This window comes from Marmota monax, unplaced genomic scaffold (genome assembly GCF_021218885.2).
Source record: "Marmota monax isolate L192 unplaced genomic scaffold, Marmota_monax_Labrador192_F-V1.1 WCK01_AAM20220418_F8-fsc00036, whole genome shotgun sequence".
In the NCBI taxonomy this organism is placed as follows: Eukaryota; Metazoa; Chordata; class Mammalia; order Rodentia; family Sciuridae; genus Marmota; species Marmota monax.
The window spans coordinates 4047859-4071154 of record NW_026694491.1 but is presented as its reverse complement, the minus strand read 5'-3'; the positions used below and the strand labels follow the sequence as shown (position 1 = coordinate 4071154).

At 48.7% G+C, this 23296-nt stretch overlaps 1 protein-coding gene across 1 annotated transcript in view; it reads left to right on the top strand.

The window, feature by feature from the left end:
- The window catches only part of Elk3 (ETS transcription factor ELK3), a 64379-nt gene that overhangs the window by 15970 nt on the left and 25113 nt on the right, over positions 1-23296 (top strand). The window contains exon 2 of the mRNA XM_046419282.2: positions 10321-10529. Coding sequence (XP_046275238.1) covers positions 10323-10529 — 207 coding nt within the window. The 5' untranslated portion in view covers positions 10321-10322. The remainder of the gene's footprint in view (positions 1-10320; positions 10530-23296) is intronic.

Below are 23296 nucleotides of genomic sequence, written 5' to 3'. Positions count from 1 at the left end.
GAAGCTGCCATCAGGCAGATAGGAAGGCAATGTGAAGGCAAAGCAATGATGCATGTCCTACAGAACACTGTTCAGACTTTCCCCACACGCCATCTTATTTAAATCACTTGCGTCTTTGAGGCACAAACAGGTGTATGCTTCTGGAACAATCAGTTATTTCTTTACTCTGCAGATGGAGTATCTCTTCTTCTCCAAGCCCAGGAAGAATAAACTCTATATCAGGAACCTTAAGAAATTTGGGGAACTTGCCAAGTTTAGAGATCAAAGAGGTACCTGGTGAGGAAACCTGGACTGAGAATAGGCCTTTGCCCATCCTGATGTGGGCCTTCTCTGAAAATATGGGATAAGATAGGGTTGGGTTGTGCAGGGGGTAGGGGTAGGGGTGGGGGTGGGAAGGGGCATGAATTTCAGGGTGCCGGAGGAAGTCAGAAGGGCCCAAAGATACTTTCTCAGCAGGAGTCAGTGTAACCATCCATTTACTTTTCCAGAGAATATTTACCCATATAAAAGTCACCAGTGAACTAACTGAACTGCTTCTAATTTACCCAGAAACAACCCAGTGTCAGAAGGAGAGAGGGATGGTTCATACACACAGGAAATTATATATTTTGTTATGACAGTGGTAATCAGTGATTTCTTCTGAGAGGTCTCTCTTTCCTCAGTTGAAAGCGTTATTTAAAAGACAATGCAAATTATAAAGGGTACATCCACAGAAGGACCAGTGTGTGTCTACTCCTTTTTTCCTATTCCCATTGTTCATTAAAAAATGAACAATCTGTAGATATTTTAGAACAGAGGAGAATACAATTTTTTTTTAATTAATGGAAAAGCTTTGGGGGACATGAACTTGGTCTCATGCATATATATATTTTTTACATGTGATCATGGACAATAATTACAATGCTTTTTGAAAATAAATTTTAATAATCTTAGCTTCACCTCACAGACTTTTTTGTTATTTATAACAAAAACAATTCTGAACTTGTAAGGGCTGCTTTATCAAGTTATCCTTATTGACTCAATGCCTTAAGGTTTTTCTGTGCTTAGTTATTGCGAACTCCACATAATACAAAATATTTTCTTCCAGTTCCTTGGTTCCAGTGTGGTTTGTTTTATAATACAAAGTGGTTTCTGCCCTTTCTCTTGGACAATGATAACATAGTGGTTAAGAAACATGTAGATGCTTAAACTACAAAGTTAAAGTTGGTAGGTTTTCAGCGGGAGAGCTCAGACTCCTCATTTTACTAACCCTGCAAGTTTTAATAAACAAAACCACACATGCTTACTGAGCACCTACTCTGTGTATTTGCACAGGAATATTCTTCCTTTCTTGGGGCTTTCATAACTAATTTTTCTTTCTTTTTAATTGGTTAATTTCATTAGTTTTCACAACATAAAAAAATTTAAGAAAATCAAAGATGATCATTCTGCCTCCTCAGCTCCACCCCAGTGAAACTTGAAAAATGAAACCCGGAACATGCAAGGAGAAGTGCTAGGTTGCCATCAATAGAAAAGCAAATAGGTGGGTATTTCCACATCTGAGAATGGAAGCAAAAACCCCACTTCACCTAAGGATTCTGTGCAGCCAAAGCACATTAGGGCGTCTGGCGCCACCTTGTGGCAGACAGGAGGAGACCCACCTCCAAGAAGAGGAGCGTGACTCCTAAGAGGCAGAGGGGTGGGCCACCTGAGGATGAGCTAGTGTCATGTGACCCAGCAGAGCTCCAGTAGGCAGAGAGGGACACTGGGACAATACACCATGTTCTGTTTGTAGCATCTTTCACTTTGAGACTCTGTCCAGATTAAAGAATGAATCCAGGAGGTTTAAACACAGAAGGCAGAAAACAATCCCTTAGAATCTGCAGAAATGTCCCCTTTGGGGCCAGGGGTACCACCTCTTGACTGGGGGCCACCTCCCAACTTCTCTGCCTGTTGCCCCGGCAACTGCCTCCCCGCATCCCTCCTAATCATCACTCTCTGATCCAACAGTCTCATCCACTTGGCTCCCTGGCCCCTTTCAGGGGACAAGATGAAGGGGAGCAGGGCTAGCCCCAGGGACAGTGGGACCCCCACCGCACCCCACTGAGGCCAGGTGCAGCACCTTCACCAGAGCTGCTTAGGCAGGAGCCGAGAACAGGCGCTCTGGAATCTGTATTATCTGCAAGAATTTACCACTGTGTTTTCATTTCTGTTGATAGTCTGAAAAAATAAATAGAAGCACACACTAGGGCACCTGATAAACACACAGCAGGCGCCATGCTGTTCAGAGTTCTCCTGGGTGCTTGGTGCCCGTATCGGGGTCATTGGCCAATGAACAAAGAACCACATTGGATACAGTTTCTGAATGATGCCTGGGAGCCAGGTGAAGGCCACGTGATATCAGCCTGCTCTATGAAGAGGGCTCCTTGTTTCTTAAACAGTAGTAGCAGTTAACATCTAAGTAGCCCTCACTGTGTACCAGGTACAGAGTATCAGTAACTTCTGTGATTCCTTCAGCAACATTGTAAAGGAGATACTTTCATCACTATCCTTATCTTGCCCTTGAGGCTACTGAGGCCCAGAGAGGTTAAGTACCTTCCCCAAAGACCAACAGCCAGATGGGACTAGTGCTTGCATTTGAACCCATACGGTCTGGCTCCAGAATCTGTTCTTATCCACTAAGCAGCCTTTCTGATAGACAAAAGTAGTTCCTTCTCTCACTTTCCAGATATATAAAAAATAATGTTTTAGTTAAAAACAAAAACCCCCAAAACTATTGCAATGTCTAGACTCTGCATTGTCTAGACCCCTGGTATAATTCTGATTTCATGGAAGCTATTTTACAACCTTGTTAATTATAGAGAACTGGGAGCAAAATAATTCTTTTCTATAGAAATGCAAATTCTGTACTGTCTCACAGTATTTCATTGACTCCCCTCCCAACCTCAGTTTTGTCTCCATTAGCATATTTTTTCAGCAATTCTAATCTATAAATGCCTCTATTATTCAAATTCTTTCCTGAACCCATTATAACATCTGCCAGTTCCCTTGATGGCTAATGGGTAAAATACCATCTTTGACATGTGTTCATTTTTATGTCTGTACGGCAGCCATGCTTTTACAACCTTTTGAAAATTATTTTTTTTTAACCCAGGAATTTTTCCTCCCTTACCTTCTCAATGAGGCCTTTGATAACCACCTCGATACCTCGGCCACCCCCTGCGGGTGTGCCCTGGTCTCCTGTCCCCCTACCTGGCTCTGGTTTCATTTTTCCATAGCCCTTATCTTCCCACATATGTAGTTAAGTTCATCAGGACTTGCTGCTCATGGCCTTCTTCTTTTACTAGACTGTGAACTCTAGAGGGACAGAAGCCCTTGACCTTTCTGTTCACTGATGTGTCCCAAATACCCAGGAGTGAGGCCCTAAGCAACTTAGTGAGACCCTGTCTCAAAATTAAAAACTAAAAAAAGGGCTGGGGATGTGATGCTCAATGGTTGAGTGTCTGAGTGTCCCTGAGTTCGATCCCTGGTACCAAAAAAAAAAAAAAACAAAAACAAAAAGCGAATCATCTTGAGAAGCTTCATATCCAGTTTTGTTGTTTATATTTAAGGGAGACTATAATAAAAATTATAATAGGGAGAACTTGTCAGTTTCCCTGCTTTTTTAAAGGTGGTCTGTATACGATTCAAACTTGACAAGTTATTTTATTATTTTAAGTACTTGACATCATAATTGTACATATTTACGAGGCACAGTGTGATGTTTTGATACAGGCGTAGCTGTGGGATGATTGAATCAGGATAATTAGTGTATGCATCACATCCAACATTTACGATTTCTTTGTGGTAAAACACTCAACATCCCCTTCCAGCTTTTTGGAAATATACAATACATTATTGTTGGCTGCAGTGCCCCGGCTGTGTAGTAGGGCCCCAGAATTTGTTCCTCCTGTCTACCTGCAACCGAGTGCCCCTCCCTGCCCCTGTTCTCCCCAGCCTCTGCTCACCGCTGTGCTACTTCACTTCTGTGAGACTGACTTTGTCTAGATTTCTCCTGTGACTAGGATCATGCAGTGTTGGTCTTTCTGCTTATTTCACTGGACATAATGTGCTCCGGGACTATCCTTAGTATCACACATAACAGGGTTTCACTTTTTTAGAACTGTATAGTACTCCGTTGTGTACATATACCATATTGTCTGTCTGTTCATCTGAAGATTGGGGCATTTAGGGAGATTGTAGATCTTGGGCTGTTGTGAATAGTGCTGCAATAGATCAACAAGGGCAGATGTCCTTTTGACACACTGATTTCATTTCCTTTGGGTTTGTACCCAGCGGTGGGATTGCTGAGTCATATGATAATTCTATCTTTAATTTTTTGAGGATCCTCCATGGGTTTCCCATAGTGGTTGTGCTCATTTACATTCCCACCAACAGAGTGTGAAGGTTCCCGTTTCTCTGTTTTCTGACAAGCACTGGACAAGCCAGTGGCTTGGGAGGCTGAGGCAGGAGGATCACAAGTTCAAGGTCAGCCTCAGCAACTTAGTGAGGCCCTAAGCAACTTAGTGAGACCCTGTCTCAAAATTAAAAACTAAAAAAGGGCTGTGGAAGTGGCTCAAGGGTTGAGTGTCTGAGTATCCTGAGGAAGTGACCATTGTAGGACTCTCACTCCTCAGTGGGTTCATACACTGAAGGCTGAATGGAGCTGGTGGAAACCGTTGGTCGGGGGGTATGGCTGGGGAGAGTAGGTCACTGGGGACGTGCCCTGGGGAACTATCTCTTGTCACTGGCCTGCCCCTCCACATCCCCCTTTTCTCTTTGTTTCTCTGCCTTGGAAGCAGCTGAAAACCTCTGAAGCCATGAGCCCCAATAAATCTTCCTCCTCTAAGTCGTTTTCCTTAGGTGTTTGTCATAGTGACGAAAAGCTGACGAACAACCAGGAGAAGGAGCAGGGGAGGCTGACAGCAGCAGCATTGCTCTTTGGAGAGTGGGAGTCGAGAGGGGTCCAAGCCAACTGCTGTGCCCGTCACCTGTGGTCAGCTCCAGTAGAAATGGTGAGAGGCCATCTAGAGATAGAAAGGCCCTGCAGGAACGGGTGGAGGTGAGGCCAGAGGAAGTCAGAAAAGAGGGGGCTTCTCTTCCTGTAGGAGCCGTGTGCCTTTTAAAGTGGACTGATGCTCCCTCATAGGAAAGTGCAGTGCTCGATTTTCCGTAAAGAATGGCAATGCGGGGCGTGGTGGCATCCACCTGTCATCCAGTGGCTGGGGAGGCTGAGGCAGGAGGATCACGAGTAAAGCCAGCCTCAGCCAGGGCAAGGCGCTAAGCAACTCAGTGAGACCCTGTCTCTAAATAAAATCCAAAGTAGGGCTGGGGATGTGGCTCAGTGGCTGAGTGCCCCTGAGTTCAATCCCTGGTACCTAAAAAAAAAAACAAAAAAACAAAACTTGATAAAATTTCCTGCATTCAAAATCAGGTCTGGACAGAGGAAGGGAAAGAAAAACATTTTCCAATTAGGAAAAAAGAGTTCATTTGGGCAAATGTAGAAATGAAGAAATCTTGACCTGGATGTAGAAGGCGAGATGGGGAAGGCTGGGGGTGTGGAAAAAAGAAGGCTGGATGAGGGGGGCCGAAACACGGATGGAGGGAGGGAATAAATTTGGGAGCTCTACAGTCCAGAGGTGACTGTCACTCACAACAACCTAGGGTGTATTTTCTGAAGGCCTATGTGAGGTGCTCAAATGCTCCCACCATAAACTGAGATGAGAGGGAAATGCCAGTTACCCCGTTGATCACTGTGTGCTGTATGCATGTGTTGAGACACTGAACCCCATTAATGTGTGAGTTCATACATGTTAATTTAAAAACCAAAAGAAAATTATCTGGGAAGCATTTTTTAAAAGCTTTCTAGCATTTCTTTCGTATGTTCTGCAGATTTTAAGCTGGGCTTCGTGGGCAGTGAACTAAATGAATTTAAGCTCATGAAATCTCTTAACTTCAGGCCTCCGTTGACATAATGATGTGTCACATGTTAAGTCTCAAGTTCAACAGCTTTCTTGGAATTACATTCCTTTATAGTGGCTTCCAGAATAAATGCGACTTTATTGTATTAGTGTGTTAAGGTATCAGAGTTTCTTAAGGACTATAGGCGTTGAGGAATTAAATTAGGAGAAACATCATTTTTTTTTTTTCAGATGGATTTGCTCACGTGGACTGTGTTCACCGGAGAAGAAGGGCAACCTCCCCAGTCACAGTGTTGAAACTTTTTTTTCTTTTCCAACAACCCAGAGGGCAAAATTCACAGCTGGCAGAGGTGTGATAGAACAGAACGTGTGATTATGTGTGAAAACAACAGTAAATTATGAAACTCAATTTCATCATCATTTGAATCAACAGTGGAACTAAATGTCAAAGAAACACAGTCTGTTCCCTCAAAGGGAGAGGACAGGAGCCAGGTGGTCAGCTGGTAGCCTGCTGCCCACTGTGCCCTGCCCACCTAGCACCCATCTTTAATCACATAGATGGCTCTGGCCAGGGAGGTGTAGGGGCAGAGCTGCCCAGGGCCACCCTGGCCTCCCAGAATGCCTTCTGCTGGGAGCAGGAAGGAGTGCCCCCTCTTTGCAGATAGGATCATAAGCTCAAGGGGACCGCCTGAGATGGGTCTCTGAGCAATGCATGGCGGGATTTCCCACAGAGGAGCTTTGTGTGACTGTACAGTCATTGCACCTGACTCACTGAGGAGGGTCGAGGAGAGGCTGAAGACAGCTCTGGAGCAGAACAGGCCCTTGCACTGGGCAGGCCACTGCAGACACTTGGGGCCCGTTCCCTTAGTCACCTCCGGTGGAGCTGAGTTGCTCACTGTCTGCCCCTCTGCATAATCCTCCAGTGAGCCCCCAGGCACCCAGCTACCACCCGAGCCCTGCTGGGGCCTGAGAGTTGTCAGGGGCCGCTCTGTGACTCCTGGTTCCCAGCCCCTGAAGCAGGGGGTCCTCATGCTCATCATGCCCTCCTCTGCCTGTTCCCCTTCTGCTCTTGGGCGCCTCCTTTTTCCTTCCCCACTTCCCTTCTGTCTTGGCCTCAGGCTGTGGCCTTAGCATCCCTGGCTGCCACTCAGCCCACTTGGGGCCTCTGAGTAGAGACACGGATAAGAAGGGCATCCTCCCCAGTCACAGTGTTGAAACAAGCACCTCCTTTCCCCCAGACAGCATGCCCCCACATCTGGTAGCATGCTTTTACGAGTCTGGACACACTGCAGCCTTGTGAACGTGAGCTCAGGAGTATGAAGATATTGGCACCCCGTGAAGGGAGGAACAAATGGGCTGGGTGTTGTAACAGTCAGCTTTGGCTGTCACAGTACTGCGTAACAAATGGTCCCAAGAATCATTGGCTTACGGTGGCATTTATTTTCTCACCAGTCAGCCTCAGGGGAACTGCTTTACATGCTGAGTTGGTAAAACTGGGCTCCAGGTCTTGGGTTGAGCTCATGCCGGCTCCATGGTCTCATTCTGGGTCAGCAGCTTCACACAACTCAGGAGGAAAAGTGTAGATGTGACACTTTTCAGACCTTGACTCCGAATGAGGATGGTGCTACACATACCCAACTGTCCGTTGGCCAAATCAAGGCCTGTGGCCAAGCTTCGATATTAGCATGGTGGGAAGAAAGTACCACGTCCACTGTCGTGTGGAGCACAGCAGCTTGACCCTGGGAAGGAGGGAAGGGTCTACCCTACGGGCTCTAATCCACAGTGTTGGAACACCGTGAGGAATTCCCCAGGGTCAAACATTTGCATCAACGTTTCTGTTGCCTCCTGTCCCACTGGGAACTTGATGGTCCCTGTCAGTTGAAGGTGGAGAGGGGGCTGGTGGCCGACCACTTTCCCACCCAGCACCTCCTTCCCCCCACATCCCAAGCCCACGGGCAGCTTTCTGCCCTTTCAGGTGAGTTCCTCTGAGCATGCCCTGAAGTTTCAAAGGTATTTAAAAGCTCAGTCTGGAGTGTTTGGCCGAGGCAACGGTTAGCAATTCTTAGCACCAGTGACGAACTACACGTGTGGCCCCCTTGCAGATCATCCGCAGGGCGGACCTCATTGGGAGCTGGAGCCCATGAGGTGCTGAGGAGCCCAGCAGTCGGCCTGACCATACTCGGGGTGGCTCTGAGCAACAGTGAAATGATTTACTGTCGTGTGGACCGAATGACCATTGTGGCGAATGTTGACTTGGATAAAGGAATAAACCCCCTTAAAAATACCATGCAGAGGGCTGGGATTGTGGCTCAGCGGTGGGTGGAGCGCTCGCCTAGCATGGGCAGGCCCTGGGTTTGATCCTCAGCACCAAAAAAAAATGCCATACAGAAAAGGCCCCGTGGGTACTGGGAGCGCGTCCCCTATCTGCTTCCCTTCCATAGTGTTGCACCCTCGCCCCAAAAAACAATAAGATGCTTTCTTCTGGCAAAACTTATAAAAGGAAATAAGGAAACACGTGCTTATGGGGTGACTGGGTATTTTCACGTCCATCCCTGTGTGCAGAGGGAGAAGGATGATTGTCATCACTGTCTCGGGTGAGTGGGGAGTTGTGGTGTTGATGATGGGTACAAGTAACCCTCCCGTGCTGGGAGGACCACATTTTTTTTTCTTTTTGGTACCAGGGATTGAACTCACGGGCACTCATCCACTGAGCCCCATCCCCAGCCCTGTTTGGTATTTTATTTAGGGACAGGGTCTCTCCGAGTTGCTTAGTGCCTCTCTTTTGCTGAGGCTAGCTTTGAACTCACAATCCTCCTGCCTCAGCCTCTTGAGCCGCTGGGATTATAGGTGTGCACCACTGCGCCCAGCAGGAGGATCACATTTTATTGTGTGTGGGTGTGTGAACATGTCCTGCTGAATCCACTATCCTGTATGGCTGTAATGCACCAATAAAAATTAATTAGAACAAACAACCCTTCCAAGGCCATTTTTTCTGGCTGCCAGATCTCCCAGAGTCATGCATCTTTTTTTTTTTTTCCGCTGCCCATTGCTGTACCCTGGACTGTCCTGAGGACTTCTCTGTCCTCTGTGCCCTTACTTTAGTAGAGGATGATCCCTCGTTTCTGTCAGGCGTGACTCCTCTCTGGTGCGTTTTCCATTCCGGAAGCCAGATTTCTGCCCTCTGGTCTTGCCCTGGTTTCCTTGGCCCGGCGCTGAGACATCAGTCCATCCTGCACAGATCAAAACTGAGGGCTCTAGTGGAATCCGCTCCCGACAGCTGACCTACAGTGAAGTCCTTGAGGCTGGCCCAGCCATTTCCTACTTCCTAATTAAGCAAACAAGGATCAAACCAATGGATCATTAATATTGTTTTCGTAATTATTTTAGGACCAGTACTGATCGTTAACGAATATCCTCCAGGGACAGAAGTTGAGAGACTCTAGCAGGTCCCCCAGGAGCTGGGTCGGGTTGGACCAGTAGATTCTCACCAGGCTCTGAAGCAAGGGAACAGCATTTTAGGAAGAAGGAACAGCACCTACAAACTCTCCTCCATCGTCAGAGCAAAGCCCTTTTTTTAGTGTTTCTTCTCCCAGTGGGAGAAAGCACTTCTCCATGTGTGTACCTGCAAATAGGACAAGTGCCTGGGGAAGGCTTCCGTTGGCCAGGACTGGTTCTTCAGTTCTGTGGCATCTGCTGGTGGCACAGGATACGCTCGGGCCTTGCACTGTATTATGAGATTGCAGCAGTACAGAGTGGCAGTGCAGAGTCCCTTCTTCTGGAAGCTCAACATATTGTAGGAGGGGACAGTCACATCCAGGGCTGTGACAGAGGGCTTAGAGGCTCCTGTATAAATGCACTTAGCACATATACCGCATTTCAGCACATAACTGGTTAGAGACTGGCCAACAAAGGATTTGGCAGTATGGGCAGGAGTAGCCACTGGTGTTAAGTCAGGAAGACCTTGGGGACTCATTCCACATGTGGTCATTTGGTTCATCGTTTTCCACATCAATCCCAGTGCCCTGCTGTTCCTTGCTGGGATGTGTGTAGTGAATCCCAGGGTCACAGGGTTTCCCTGTACTTCTGGATCGAAGTTGCTTACAAAAATGCAGAGATAATATTCCATGTTTGTATGAATATACTGAAAGAAATCCCTGCTGTCATGGATAACCAAAAAGAACAAACAAAATTTTTTTTAAAAAAAATGCAGCCAGAAAGCACCGGGTTCCAAGTGAGGTTCTGAGTGGGGTTCCGATGGTGTACCGGGTGGGGTGGAAGGGAAGGCGGCTTTCTCTTAGGCTCACTGGAGGAAGCGGGGCATCCTGCAGCCCCTGTCCCCTGCCGGCCGGGTGGCTCCTGACCTGGCCTCCTCTCCCCCCAGGTATGGAGAGTGCAATCACGCTGTGGCAGTTCCTGTTGCAGTTGCTGCTGGACCAGAAACACGAGCATCTAATCTGCTGGACCTCCAACGATGGTGAATTCAAGCTCCTCAAAGCAGAAGAAGTGGCCAAGCTCTGGGGACTCCGCAAAAACAAGACAAATATGAACTATGATAAGCTGAGCAGAGCGCTGCGATACTATTATGACAAGGTAAACCCTTGACCTTGCATGAGCCAGCCTGGGGGGAGGGGGGTCCCCTTCCCTATTCCGGGGATGAAAGCAGATAGTGGTGCTTCATGAATCAAGTTAGAAGATAAAAGAGGGGGCCCCTAAGGCCGTTTCTAAGAAGACCTGTTAGGAGGATCTTTCTCCCTTCTCTGGAGCCTTTTGGAGGTTACTGTGGTTCAGATTTTATTTTCTCTCTGTCTTTTACCTGCAGTTGGTTGAAGAATCTCACTAGCCACAGGAATTAGAAGTCAGGAGGTTGCGGGGCTTCTCTAACATTGACTTGCTCCAGGGACATAAGGAGTGTTCAAGTCTAGAAAGTCTGTTTTCTCCCTTCTGGTTTGCAGTTCGGTCAGGAGGACCTTTCCTGAGCAGTCGGGGCATGGACACATGATTTTTAAGGTTCCGTTGTCTCAGTGTCCCCCATGTACAACATAGGGATCCTTAGAGTGCCCATCTCAGGCTGGTTGTGAAGACTGACCTGTCCGTTCCGGGTTGGGTATTTTGAACAGTGTTTGGTGCATGGTGTTTACAATTTGATGGGAAGCTTCTCTAATCACAAGAAAGCCTATTTGCATTTCTGAGTCACAGAGATAAAACAGAATGCTTGGTTAAGTGAAAATACAGCGTAATTGCCAGAGACAGTTGGGGTGAGTTTTAATGCATTCCTGGACAAGTGGTTCAAGTGCTTCTGGGGCAAAGCTCTCACCATTTAGGAGAACCACTTTAGGCCTGTAATTGTTGACCGTTTCTATTCAAATCTTTTTGTGGCTGAATATTTAGCCTCATAGACATGAAGACTTACAGTCATCATAACGGTAAGCTTTTGTTCTGGTTTACCGTTCATATTGAAAGGTGAATTAAAAACTGATTTAAATAGTAGACCCTGATCTATATTTAGTGCCTTCTGTCTGCCAACCTCTTTGGAATTGAAGACATAAGGATTACACATTTCAGGAAGTGAAGACATCTTTAATTATAAAGTGTGCCTTTATAGGATCGTAATTGCATATGATTATGTCATTGAAATGCTAAAGGTGCTTTCCTTTAATGTGGCAATTAATTAACCCTGACTTAATGCAGAGTCCCACTAAGAGGGAAGAGCACTTCTTGCTAATTGCACTGTCTGAAAGCGGCAGATGGTGTGGTGCCTTGCATTTCCCCCAGGTTCTAAGTTTTGCCCTGGGAATCGGGGGCACCCTGAAGGAAAACAGTCCAGCTTCCCTGCTGGCTCCAAGCCTAAAAGCTTGGCGTTTTCATTGTTTTAAATCAAGGTGTCAAAGGAGAGCAGTGCTGCCTCTGTCTGCGACTCCATTCACCTCTTCCTCTTTGGGGCTTGGAGTGGGGCTGAGGGGTGTCTCTATAGCGGGAAGGGATCTCCTGGCTGGACATGACTGTCACTGCCATTTCCACGGCACCTGATTCCCCGTCGCAGATATTTCGTGTCTGTAGAGAAAGTGTTTCTCATAGCCTCCAAGTATATTGGGTACTTTCTACTAGGTGTCCAAGGCTCCGTGCTGAGCACCTCCTACCCCTGTCTGCTTTAAACCATGGGACCCATGCTGCCAGGGCCGCCTCCTTGCACAGGTGAGAACATGGGGCTTTGATTGAAAGCCTGTGAGTGGCAGAGCCCAGATCTGAGCCCAGCTGGTGTGCGTGGTTTCCTAGCCAAAGGCACGCGCACACCCTGCCTTCTGGGCCATTCTCTTCCTTGGTACATCTGAGTTCCAGGTAGGCAGTCAGGCTGCCCAAGGGCACTAGAACCTAGAAATCACAACAAGAACATGTTCTTTGTTGTCAAGAACTCCAGTATTGGAAAATCCAGGCACATGCTGTGTAGAATGTTGAGCCCAAGGTTTGGGGCCCGGGCAGCCACTGGGGGTTGCTTGCCAGTCTTTTCCATTTCCCCTCCTGTTGGGGCAAAGCAGGGACCCTGCATGTGACTTTGGAGCAGCCTCTGAGCAGCAGCCTGGACCTCACAGTGACTGCAGGAGCTTCTTTGGGCAGGAGAAGCCTGTTGTCCTATTATGTCATCTCAGGCTTGGACACCAGAAGAGGATGTGCCATTTCTTTCCTTCCACATCCCACATGTACACATGCATGCTCACATGTCAGTTTGACTCTTCCATATGAAGTGCTTTCAAGGGATGTGTAAGATTAAAAGTTAGACTTTTATTAGTCCATCTTGTATTGCTACAACAAAATACCTGGAGCTAGATAGTTCATAAAGAAAAGAGGGTTATTTAGTTCATAGTTTTAGAGACTCAAGAGCATGGCACTTGATGTGGTGAGGGGCCCCTTGGCTGCATCCCAACATGGAAGATGACACCGTGCGTGGTAAGAGCATGTGTGAGAGGTAGAAATTACATGATAAGACAGGAAGTCTAAAATACCTGGGGTCAGTCTCACTCTTTTATAACCACCCACTGTCTCAGGACTGAGGTCCCATAAGAGGATTAATCTCCCCTGAGGGCAGCCTTCCCAAATACCTAGTCCCTCATAATCAGGCCCAGTTCTTAAAGGTTCCCTGCCCCCAACATCACCACACTGAGGACCAAGCTTCCAACTCACCAACTCCTGGGGGACACATCAAGCCATCTGCAAACCATAGCAGACCCTTTTTATTAATTATATATTTTTAGCTGTAGTTGGGCACAGTACCTTTATTTTATTGATTTATTTTTACGTGGTGCTGAGGATGGAACCCAGGGCCTCACATGTGCTAGGCAAGCACTGTACTGCTGAGCCACAATCCCAGCCTCCCGTGTAGCAGACTCTTAACACAGTTTAAAAAGAAGAGGAGGAAGAAGGAGGAAGATAAAGGGGAAGAAGGGAGGTGAGTGAAAGAGGGTAGGAGGAAGAAGTAAAGAGGGAAGGGAGAGATAAGGAAAAAGGGAGGCGACATAAGGGATGCTTTATTTTACATTTTATGGTGAACACTTTCAATGTTGCATAACTGACCAAAGTGGATCCAACTGCCAGTGGCTGACAATTGTTGACCTACAGTAATGGCCGCCTTAAATGGCCGGATCTCTAACCTGAGGGACATGTCTGTGCAGGGTCCTTGTGAATGTGAAGCTCAGGGCCATGTGGGTGCCCTTGGTGTCCTCAGGCTGACCCTGAGGACACAACACTGATCCAACTTGTCAGTATTGTGGTCATTCTCTTCCCCCTCCTCCCCCTCCCTCTTCCCCCTCCCCCTCTCTCCTCCTTTCCTTCTCCCTCCTAGTTTCCTCCCCCTTCCTCCTCTCCCTCATCCTCTTTCCCCCTCTTTCTCCTCCATCTCCCTCACTCTTCCCAGAGCCTGCGAGGGACACAGGGGGTCACTCACTCCCTAGCCTGGCAGCCAGTTCCCTTTCTGTCCTTTGCTAGCTCTAATCTTTTCACTCTTGGCTGAAACTGCAACCCCTTGGTTTGTCCTAATAGGGAAGTTTCCCTGCCAGAGTAGACAAGCATGAGAATATCATTATTTTTATATGTTATATGTTATATTTTTAGCTCATTCCAGGATATTAAAAATGGGCAGAGGAGGAAAAAAAGTGCAAATGTGTACAAAGCTGTGCAGAAGACAGAGGGACATAATGTATGTGCTCCTGATGTCACACTGGGCTGAGGTCATCATTCCTTTAAAACTGGCACCAGCACCCTGGGGTTACTATAGCGAGGTGCTTCCAGTGTAGGGCTGGTGGTCTGGGGTGGAGTCCAGCTCTGGTGGAGGTAGTTCTCCCTGTCTCTCTGGGCCTCAGTGAAGTCTACCCCATGGGTTGGCAGGGGACAAGCCACAGTGACACACGTGCAGTGATGAGAACAGTGACCAGGACACAGTAGGGGTGACAAAGCATTAGCCAGAGTAATAATGTGGGTGGTGATATTTTCTATGACTAATTTGCGAAATTCAAATGAATATAGAGAAGGAAATAAAAACCTTTACACCCCCTTCCTGCACAGGCACGCAGACGTAGCGGGTGCCAGGTCCTGGGAATGGCGGCTGCCTTCACTGTGGGTATGTCAGGAGCCCTGGTCCTGCTCCTTAGTGCCTCATGATGGACAGCAGCCGTTCTCTATCTGTGGTCTGTTTATCTATTTGGACTGCTGCGAAAACTCCACAGAGGCACTTTCAAATTTATATGACCCTCCTGCTTCCCGAATCAAGCTCCTATACTTCCCCAGGCACCCCAAGTTGAAGCAACCTCCCAGCTTACTGGGCCCCATAGCGCCCCTGTGGGCTGTGCATTCAGTGCCCCAATTAGAGCTCAGCCATCTCAGTTCCCCCAGGGGAAGCAGGGGCAATCACAGCGCCTCCCCTCATTGCTTGGCTTGTGGATTGAGAGAGAGGATGTGTGCAGGGTGCTTAGCACCAGGTCAGGTACTCAGTAGGTCCACATGCCACACCAAGTGCATGCCAGTCGTCATTCCTGCTTGTAAATCCTGCTGCCTTATGTCACAGTCATCTGTTTATACAGGTGTCCTTCTCGCAGAACTTCTTTTGTTGCCCTGATACCTTGCACAACCTCTGGCACGTATTAGCTGCTCAGTAAATGCTAAACAAAGGTGCAAATGTGTTCTATTCAGGTACAAATCACTCGTGTCATAGAAGTTGCATCAATTAAGGGGGAAAAAAAACTCACTGCCTTCTGATTATTGGGCTGCATTAGGCTGCTGGGGCTGTTGTAACATGACCACAAGCTCTGGGTGGATTCAGGCACCAGAAATGAAGTCTCCCACAGTTCTAGAGACTAGATGTCCAAAGTCAAGGTGTCAGCAGCTGCAGGGCTGGGCTGCTCTGAATGGCTGGAGGCACCTTCCTTGCCTCTTCCTTGCTTCTGTGTGCCCGTCAGTCTTTGGCATGCCTTGGCTTGTAGCCACCTTACTCTCTCTTCCTCTGTTGACACATGGTGTTCTCCTTCTGTGTCTATGTGACTCTCCTTGTAAGGACACAGTCATTGGATGAAGGCCCATCCTAATACAGTATGAATGCAACTTAACTTGGTCACATCTGCAAAGGTCCTGTTTCTTATTTATTTATTTATTTTATTTGTTTTAATTAGTTACACATGACAGTTCAATGATCTTGACATATCATACATTTGAATCAGATGGGATATAATTTCTTATTTTTTTGAGTGTACAGGTTGCAGAATCTCATTGATCATGCAGTCACATATATACCCACAGCAATAATAATGTCTATTTTATTCTGCTGCCCTTCCATTCCCCCCTTCCCCTCCCCTCCCCTCCCATCACTTCTCTCTACTCAATCAAAGATCCTGTTTCTAATAGGACCACAGTCACAGGTACCGGCGGTTAGGACCTTCAGGGGTGACACATTTCTACCTATAATGTGTCCCTACATTTCAGACACTGCTAGGCTTTTATTTGGATTTTCAAAATTACATAGGAAAAAGGAGAGCCTTGGAGATGAGGGTTCAGATTCAGCAAATCATAAAAGAAAGCTGCTCCTCATGAGAAACAGCAGCTCAACCCAGCAGCAGGGGTAATAGTAGACTTGGAGACAGGAGCGATAGTTCAACAGCAGGTGCATCACACTGTGCCACCACCAGGTCCCCAGAGTGAGGCAGGGTGGAGAAGAACAAGGTGGCTTGGAGGGATTCAGAGTCTTTAGGAACTGGGATGATCTGGAATAGCAGAAGACTTTAATAGACAGCTGAAATGGGAAGAGAAGCTGGCCCCGTGGGCTCCTGGGTCAGCAGTGGCTGAGATCTAGCTCCAGTCTCTGCAGTTCCTTCCCCCACCTGCATCTCTCTGGAATCCCTACATACATACAAGGCAAGGTCAGAGGGTCAGGGTTTTCCTGCCAAAGATGACCTTCCCCAAGCACAACTTTTGACAAGGCTGCTGGGCAAACCCAGTTAGCATTGCAGACAGGAGAGATGCCCAGGCCAGGAGCAGCATGCTGTATTCCCCGGGGGGGCTGGGGACTGAAGGACCCCTGGCCAGCTCCGAGGCACAGGTAGGCACAGAAAGCACCTGTGGCTGCACATGGAGGTGCAGAAGCCGGAGCTGGTGGAGGCTGCACAGGGCATTTACTTTGAGCCAGGGCATCTCACAGTCGCCCCCTACCACACAGCTTGTTTTCCGCAGTGTCACTTTAAGTCCTAGGAGATGGGTTTGTTAATGTAGTGGCGATTGTTGGCAGTTTGGGGTGGGGTTGTTCTTTTCCCCTCTTAGGTTTAAACTGAGTTTTCTGAAAGGTAAATTTACTGATGTAATTTTAGGGATCTCTTCCAGAGATTGTATTTATGAACAGGCGAACAGCTCCTTTTTGGTTGTTGCTTAACAACATTGGGCGGGATCAGTTTTTGGATCTCTCATCTCAGGGTGAGATGGAGCGTACCTGTATCGGGCCCTCACAACCGCCACACACCTGTGCACCAGATCCAAGGGGCAGGAGGGACTCCTGAGATTCACGGCATCTCTGCACTTCTTAAAGAAGTTCTGGGTTGCTTTTAGCCTGCTTCTGCCTCTGATTGACAGGGTCCCTTTCCCTTACCTCTGCTATTCATTCAGCCATTCCTCTGACAAAACCCTTCCCCACCCTGGGGTTGTTCAGCAGCCCATGGGGGATACAGACATGCAAATCAAAAAATGTCTTCCCAATCATGGGAAGTGCTACCATGGACATGATAACTCAGCCTTCCTGGGGATTGGTAGAGAAGCAGACGGAAGGCTTCCCGAGGTCAGGGCACTTGGCCTGGGCCTCCAGGCCTGAGAATGAGTTTACCCAGCTGGGAAAAGTTGGAAAGGAATATACCAGAATGGAACAGCCTGGGCCAAGGCAGGGAGTGTGAAAGAGTGTGACTTTTCCAAGCGCAGAGTATTTATTTAGGGACGGAGGGAGAGACGGGGTTGGAATGTGAGTGGGGAGTGGAACACGGGGTACATCATGCTATCCTTGACACTTTCTGGCGAGATCTGACGGAGCCATGAAAGCAAGGGAGTGCCCCGTGATCAGATTACACATTTTAGAATAAAAATCTGCGTCTCCTCTTCCTCTTCTTGGCATTGACCGTTTCACATCAGATCCTACTGTTCTGATCTTTTTGGCTACGAACCCGTTTCTCCCCACCCGGTGAGCTGGCCCCACCACACCTGCAGTGCCAGGGCCCTCAGGCCCTGCTCCAGAAACCCCTGCGGGGAGAGGAAGATGGTGGAGGCCGGCGTCACATGGGGCGGGCAGCTGTCTTCTGTTCACGAGGGGCCAGAGACACAGGCTCTCTAGGTTGCTACAGAAAGACCTGGAAGCTCAGACAATCCCTCATCCTGTTCCATCCAACAGACCATTTGTCCTGGTTGTTGGCAGTGAACGCTCATCCCAGGGGGAGGCTGGACACTCTGCCAGTTCCCTTCTTATCAGCAGATGATAATGGTGATAGAATGAGAAATTTCCCCCGTCCATGGCTTAGCCTCACAGTGTCCTGGGTCATCTTCACTTCATTGGAAGGGGTTTAGGGGACAACAGTGGGGACAAAGTCATTGGCAACATATTCCTGGAAGAAGAACGCATCACCCTCTCAACTTAATTGGGCAATTCATTATAAACTGGGTGTGCGCTCAGGCAGGAGAACGTTAGTTTTAATAATACAAGTCCCGAGTTCCACTGCCCGTGCCAAGAAGCCAGGCCCCGGTGGGATTCTTAAATCCCCAAAATAAATTTTGTGAAGATAAAATGGTACGTTGTCACAGCAGAGGAAGAACAAAACTCCAGCAAATGTTCATATCGCAGAACTTTCTAGAACATCTTTGTTGGCTATGGAATTCCACGGAAGACCCATCTGTCCTGGACTCCATTGGTGGTGTCCTGTGTATGGACGGAACCTTCTGTGCCTAGCCATGGGCCCAAGTGTTGAGAGCCTGTGTGTTTTGTTGGGTGTCCCTTTTCCCTTTATCCCATTTCCGTTGCTCAGATGGTTCAGAGGACCACAGATGGCAACCGGGCTTTTGTCTGGGGGCCAAAGGGGTAGCCAGGGCCTCTCTGCAGCATTTGGGCCCGGAAGCTGCCTGAGACCTGTGGAGTGGCTGAGCTGCCTCGTGGAGGTTTTCCAATCTGGTCACCTTGCCCCGGGATGTAGCAGCCGGCATAAGGGGACTGGGCTACAGGGGGAGGGGACAGACACTGCATGTCACCTGGGGGTGCTTCCTGTCTTGCCTGGGCTTCCAAGCCAGATTCCCCACGGCACACAGAGTTCCCCCAAATAGGGCAGTTGCTAAGGAACAAGGATGAGCCGGAGCCTTGGGAGCACCGTCAACACCGCATTGATGAGCAGGCTCCTGCCAAAGCTCCCGCAGCCTGCCAGATCCACTTGCATCAGGCTGTTGCCCAAGCCCACACCGAGTCTGCGTTTGCCAGCACCAGCGGTCCTGCTTCTAGGCTTTTAGCTGCAGGAAAATTGAGGGGTTGTGTAGACAAACTGACAGAAACCCTCACATTCACATCACACCACCCACCACCCACCATCTACCAGCTGCTCCTCGTGCAGCCTCTTCCCACCTCCTGCCTGCGCTCAGTTCCTACCCCAAATTGGTAACATAAGGAGGGAAGCTCACGTGTATGGAGAGGCGCTGTGCTAGGTATTTTTACATTTATTAACTCGTTTTCTAAGTCCTGATGCACTTGTCCTCATGGTCAGTAGTGGACCCATTGGAGAGGTTGGGGATACTGAGTCTCCAGGAGGTTTATAACAGATCCATGATGTATCAGCTGGCCAGCAACAGAGCTTTCAGCCTCGAAGTCTTTTTTTTTTTTTTGTATTGGGAATTGAACCTAGAGGTGCTTTCCCACGGATTCGCAACCCCTTTTTATATTTTATTTTGAGACAGGGTCTCACTAAGTTGATTAGGACCATGCTCATTTGCTGAGGCTAGCCTTGAACTTGTGAACCTCCTGCCTCAGCCTCCCAAGCCACTGGGATTACAGGCCTGTGCCACTGTGCCCAGCAGCCTAGGAGTCCACACTCAGGATTATGAAGCTGCAGGATCCCATGTTAAGGCCCCTGGGCTCAGACTGGAATCTTACACTCCTTGTGTTGCTGGGTACTACCCCAAGGCCGGCAGAAAGAAGAGACGCCCCTCCCACATGTTTTGACTAAGACAGAGGAAGGACTGTTGGCAGGATCCACAGCCAGATAAGCATGGGAGGTGCTGGTTTGGGTGGCCCCATAACACCCGTGTCTTCAGAAGTTGCCTCCTAAAGAAAGCCAGGTCGGCACTGGGCAGGCTTCTGCTTGTGCACCTCCCCAGTGTCCTGTGGTCCCCAGATAGACTCCAAAGACCCTTCCCCACCCAGCCCCAGTCCCACTGCCTCGGAAGTCCCCCAGCTGCCCTCCCCCAGCATGGCCTCCTCATCCCTCTGTCTTTCCTGCCTGCTCCTCTGCAGGTTGCCTGTACTCAGTGACCACCTGCCTGCTCTGTGTCCCTCCCCTCTCCTGCTGTCACCCTGTCTACCTCACTGGGCCAGATACAGGTAGAATGGGTGAGGAGCAAGCAGACATGTGTCCTTCTGTCACAGAGGAATCTGTCATCTCAAATATCAGAGCAGGAAAGGACACAAGAAACCACCCCAGGACCCTAGAGGGGAGACCATTTTTATTTCATTTCATTTTTACTCTTTACTTTTTGTGTGTGGTGCTGGCTTTACCCTGAGCACCGTCTCCAGCCTGGGAGGCGATTCTTAAGTAAACAGGTGGCAGAGCCAGGATGAGAACATGCTCCCAGGCCACCTGTGTCCCCTGAGGCCCCCACCGGGGCTGCCAGTACTGGAGAAGGTCAGTGCTGCCACAGTGGAAGGTAGTCCAGTGTCCAGTCTGAGCCTCCCAGGTCTGGTGTCCTGCCACACCAGCAAGATGGCTCTTCTCGTTTGCAGCACCTTGGGGACCACCGTTGTTCAGGCAGCAAGGCTGAGGAGCCCTCCCACCCCAGCCCCAGGCCAGCTGAATTTGGTGTGACAGTTCACACTGCAGCTTACCAGTGCCAAAAAAGAAAGAAATCTTAACCCAAACTACCAAAAATCCTCCCCTGGGAGCTGGCGAGTTGGCCAATTCAGAGATGCAGTTAGAGCCCTCGGTTGGCAGCACTGTAGAAGCGGAGTGTGTGTGGACAGGTGTGAGGGTGCGCATTCCACACTTGAGCTTTAGACAAAGGGCGGCCCGGGGCTTAGGACCACAGTGTCAGAGCATCACAGGGGAAAGGGAAGGGCAGGAGAGACACTTCAGGGACCTGTGGCTCAGCCTCCCCTGTCCCACTGTGCAGAGGTGACTTTACAGAGGGTGTGTAATAGTCCCCTAGGGCTGCCATACAGATGACCACTGACTTTGTGGCTTGAAACATCAGACATTATTCTCTCATGCCTCTGGGGGTCAGAAGTGTGAAGTCAGGGAGTTGCAGGGCACAGTTCCCTCTGCAGGATCCAGAATGTTCTCTGGCCCCTTCCAGCCCTGGCGGCTCCCACAGTAGGATGTTCCTTGCTCATTGCAGCAGCTCCAGTCTCTGCCTCCGTCTTTCCGTGGTCTCCTTCCTGCTCTCTTTTTATAAGGACATTCGTCATTGAATTGACTGCCTACCCTAAATCCACGGGCTTCCAACTTGACCCTTAATCAATGTGTCCACAAAGACTGTATTTGTCAATAAGGTCACATTCTAAGATTCTGGTGGACATGAGTTTGTGGGGACATCATTCAGCTCACTTTGGGAAGGGAGAGGGGGTAGACTGTCCTGGTTAGAAAGAGCTCAGGTGGATGGAGAGAAGGCGTCTGTCATAAGATCCTCCATCTGGGACAGGTGGAAAGGGACCCTGCCCCAAACAAATTTATAACCAAGCCCTATATGGCCAGCTGACCGCTCCGTGTCCCCTCCAGTTCAGATGGCATAGATGGAGAGGAAGCAGAGCCTAATATGGAGTCTCCCATAGGAAGGTTTCTTCTCCTTGTTGGAAGAGTGTTTAGGTGTTAAGGAGAAGGAACCAGTGTGAGCCGTCAGGCATCGCTTGTTCTAACTTTGGAGAGGGTGATTTGGGTTTTGTGCTAGGAAAGTGTGAGTCAGACTGTGTTCTGAGTGGGAAACCAGACGAGGAGCAGAAGAAGGGGTCCCAGTTGGGAAGCCCATGGCCTGGAGTTCTGCCTCTTCTGCTTGGTAATGGTGGGGACCCACCTCCGAGCTTACGGTCCCTCAGGTGTAAAAATGGAGGCTCACGTGAAACCATGTGTAAGCTGCTGTCAGCTGTGAAGTGAGGTACTATCTAAGGAATCCTGGTTGCTTGAAGGCAGAATACAACAAGATAGTGTGGCATAATGAGCATTCTGTACACTTAGATCGTCGCTAGCAGGTTCCTCTGGGAAGGGTCATGTTTTAAGGACCCGTATGAGCAGGGCACTGGCACACATAATTTTTTAGAACAAAACTACCCTATGAGGTATTTTTATTCCCATTTTAAGTCTGTATAAACTGAGGCTTACAGAAGTTCAACTTTCCCCAGCTCATAGTAAGTAGAGAGGCAAAGATTTGAACCCTGGTCTGCTTATGCCAGCATTGGTTCCAAGTAACCTCTGGTCCATCAGGGCTCCTGGCCTTGACTTTGTGTGAGCTGCTGCTCTGCTTGGGCGGGTGGGTGCTCTGAGGTGCTGGGCCGTGGGGGCCACAGCCACACTCTGCATGGTGGACAGGAGCTTCCTGTCTTTTGCTGTCACCGTCTGCCATTGGATATTGTGCTGCTTAGAGGTTGTCCTCTGGAGCAATCTGAAGGTTTGCAAACCTGCTGGGTCCTGGTGTCTCATGCCAGCATGTCCCCTCAAAGCAGGCCCCTCCTCTGTCCCACTGTGGCAGTTCTGTTTGGGTGTGGAGAACAGCCTGACAAGCGTCGGGCTCTTCCTCATGAGCAGCTGGAAGAGGCCACTCTTAAGGCAGGGCCAAGCCTCCTTAGCTCAGAGCTGGCTCCCAGGCTCTCTTGGCCTGCGTTGTTGTTCTCTGAACACAGGGCACATTATCTTCAGCTGCAGCCTCTGGGCCCCGTGCAGCTGCCTTCTCAAAGAGGGTTTGCTGGTGGAACAGCAGTGGCTCGGGGCTTTGCTCTGGAACAGCTGGGTTCAGACTTCAGCCCCACCAAGTACAAGCTGTAGGATCCCGGGCAGGGTCTTAGATTGACAAGTAATACAGAATACATGCATATTAGTTTTTTTTAATGTGAAAATGCAAGTGAGCAAAAAGAAACATTAAAGTCACTGTTAAACATTTTATACATCTTTCAAGATTAGTTTTTCTTTCTCTTCTCATTTAAACATATGGATCTATAAAGAAAATAATTTCATTAAAATAACAGGGTGCCCCCATACATACATACTATCATCTTTCACCTAATGTATATACATTTAAAGATACGAGGAAACGTGAACACTGAACGGTCCTCTGAAACAGCATGTGGTGCTCCGTTATATGGCTCTCCCCATATCTAACCCACCCTATGTGGTAGAAAATGGATGTAACCTCACTGGCCACGCAAAAGTGGTGACCCTTGACCACTTCATCTTTAAAACAGGGCAGGAGGGTGCATCTTGCAAGATGGCTGTGTGTGCCCAGCAAGAGGGGGGCCCTCAGGAGTGCTCCCTGCTTCCTTCTGTCCTCCCCACCCACAGGCTCCTTCTCCACAGGGGACCTACCATGATAGAGATGGACACTCAAACTCCTGGTTCCCTGTGCCAGGGACCTTAATGGCAGGTGCTTAGGGCTAGGGGGTCTCCATTGGC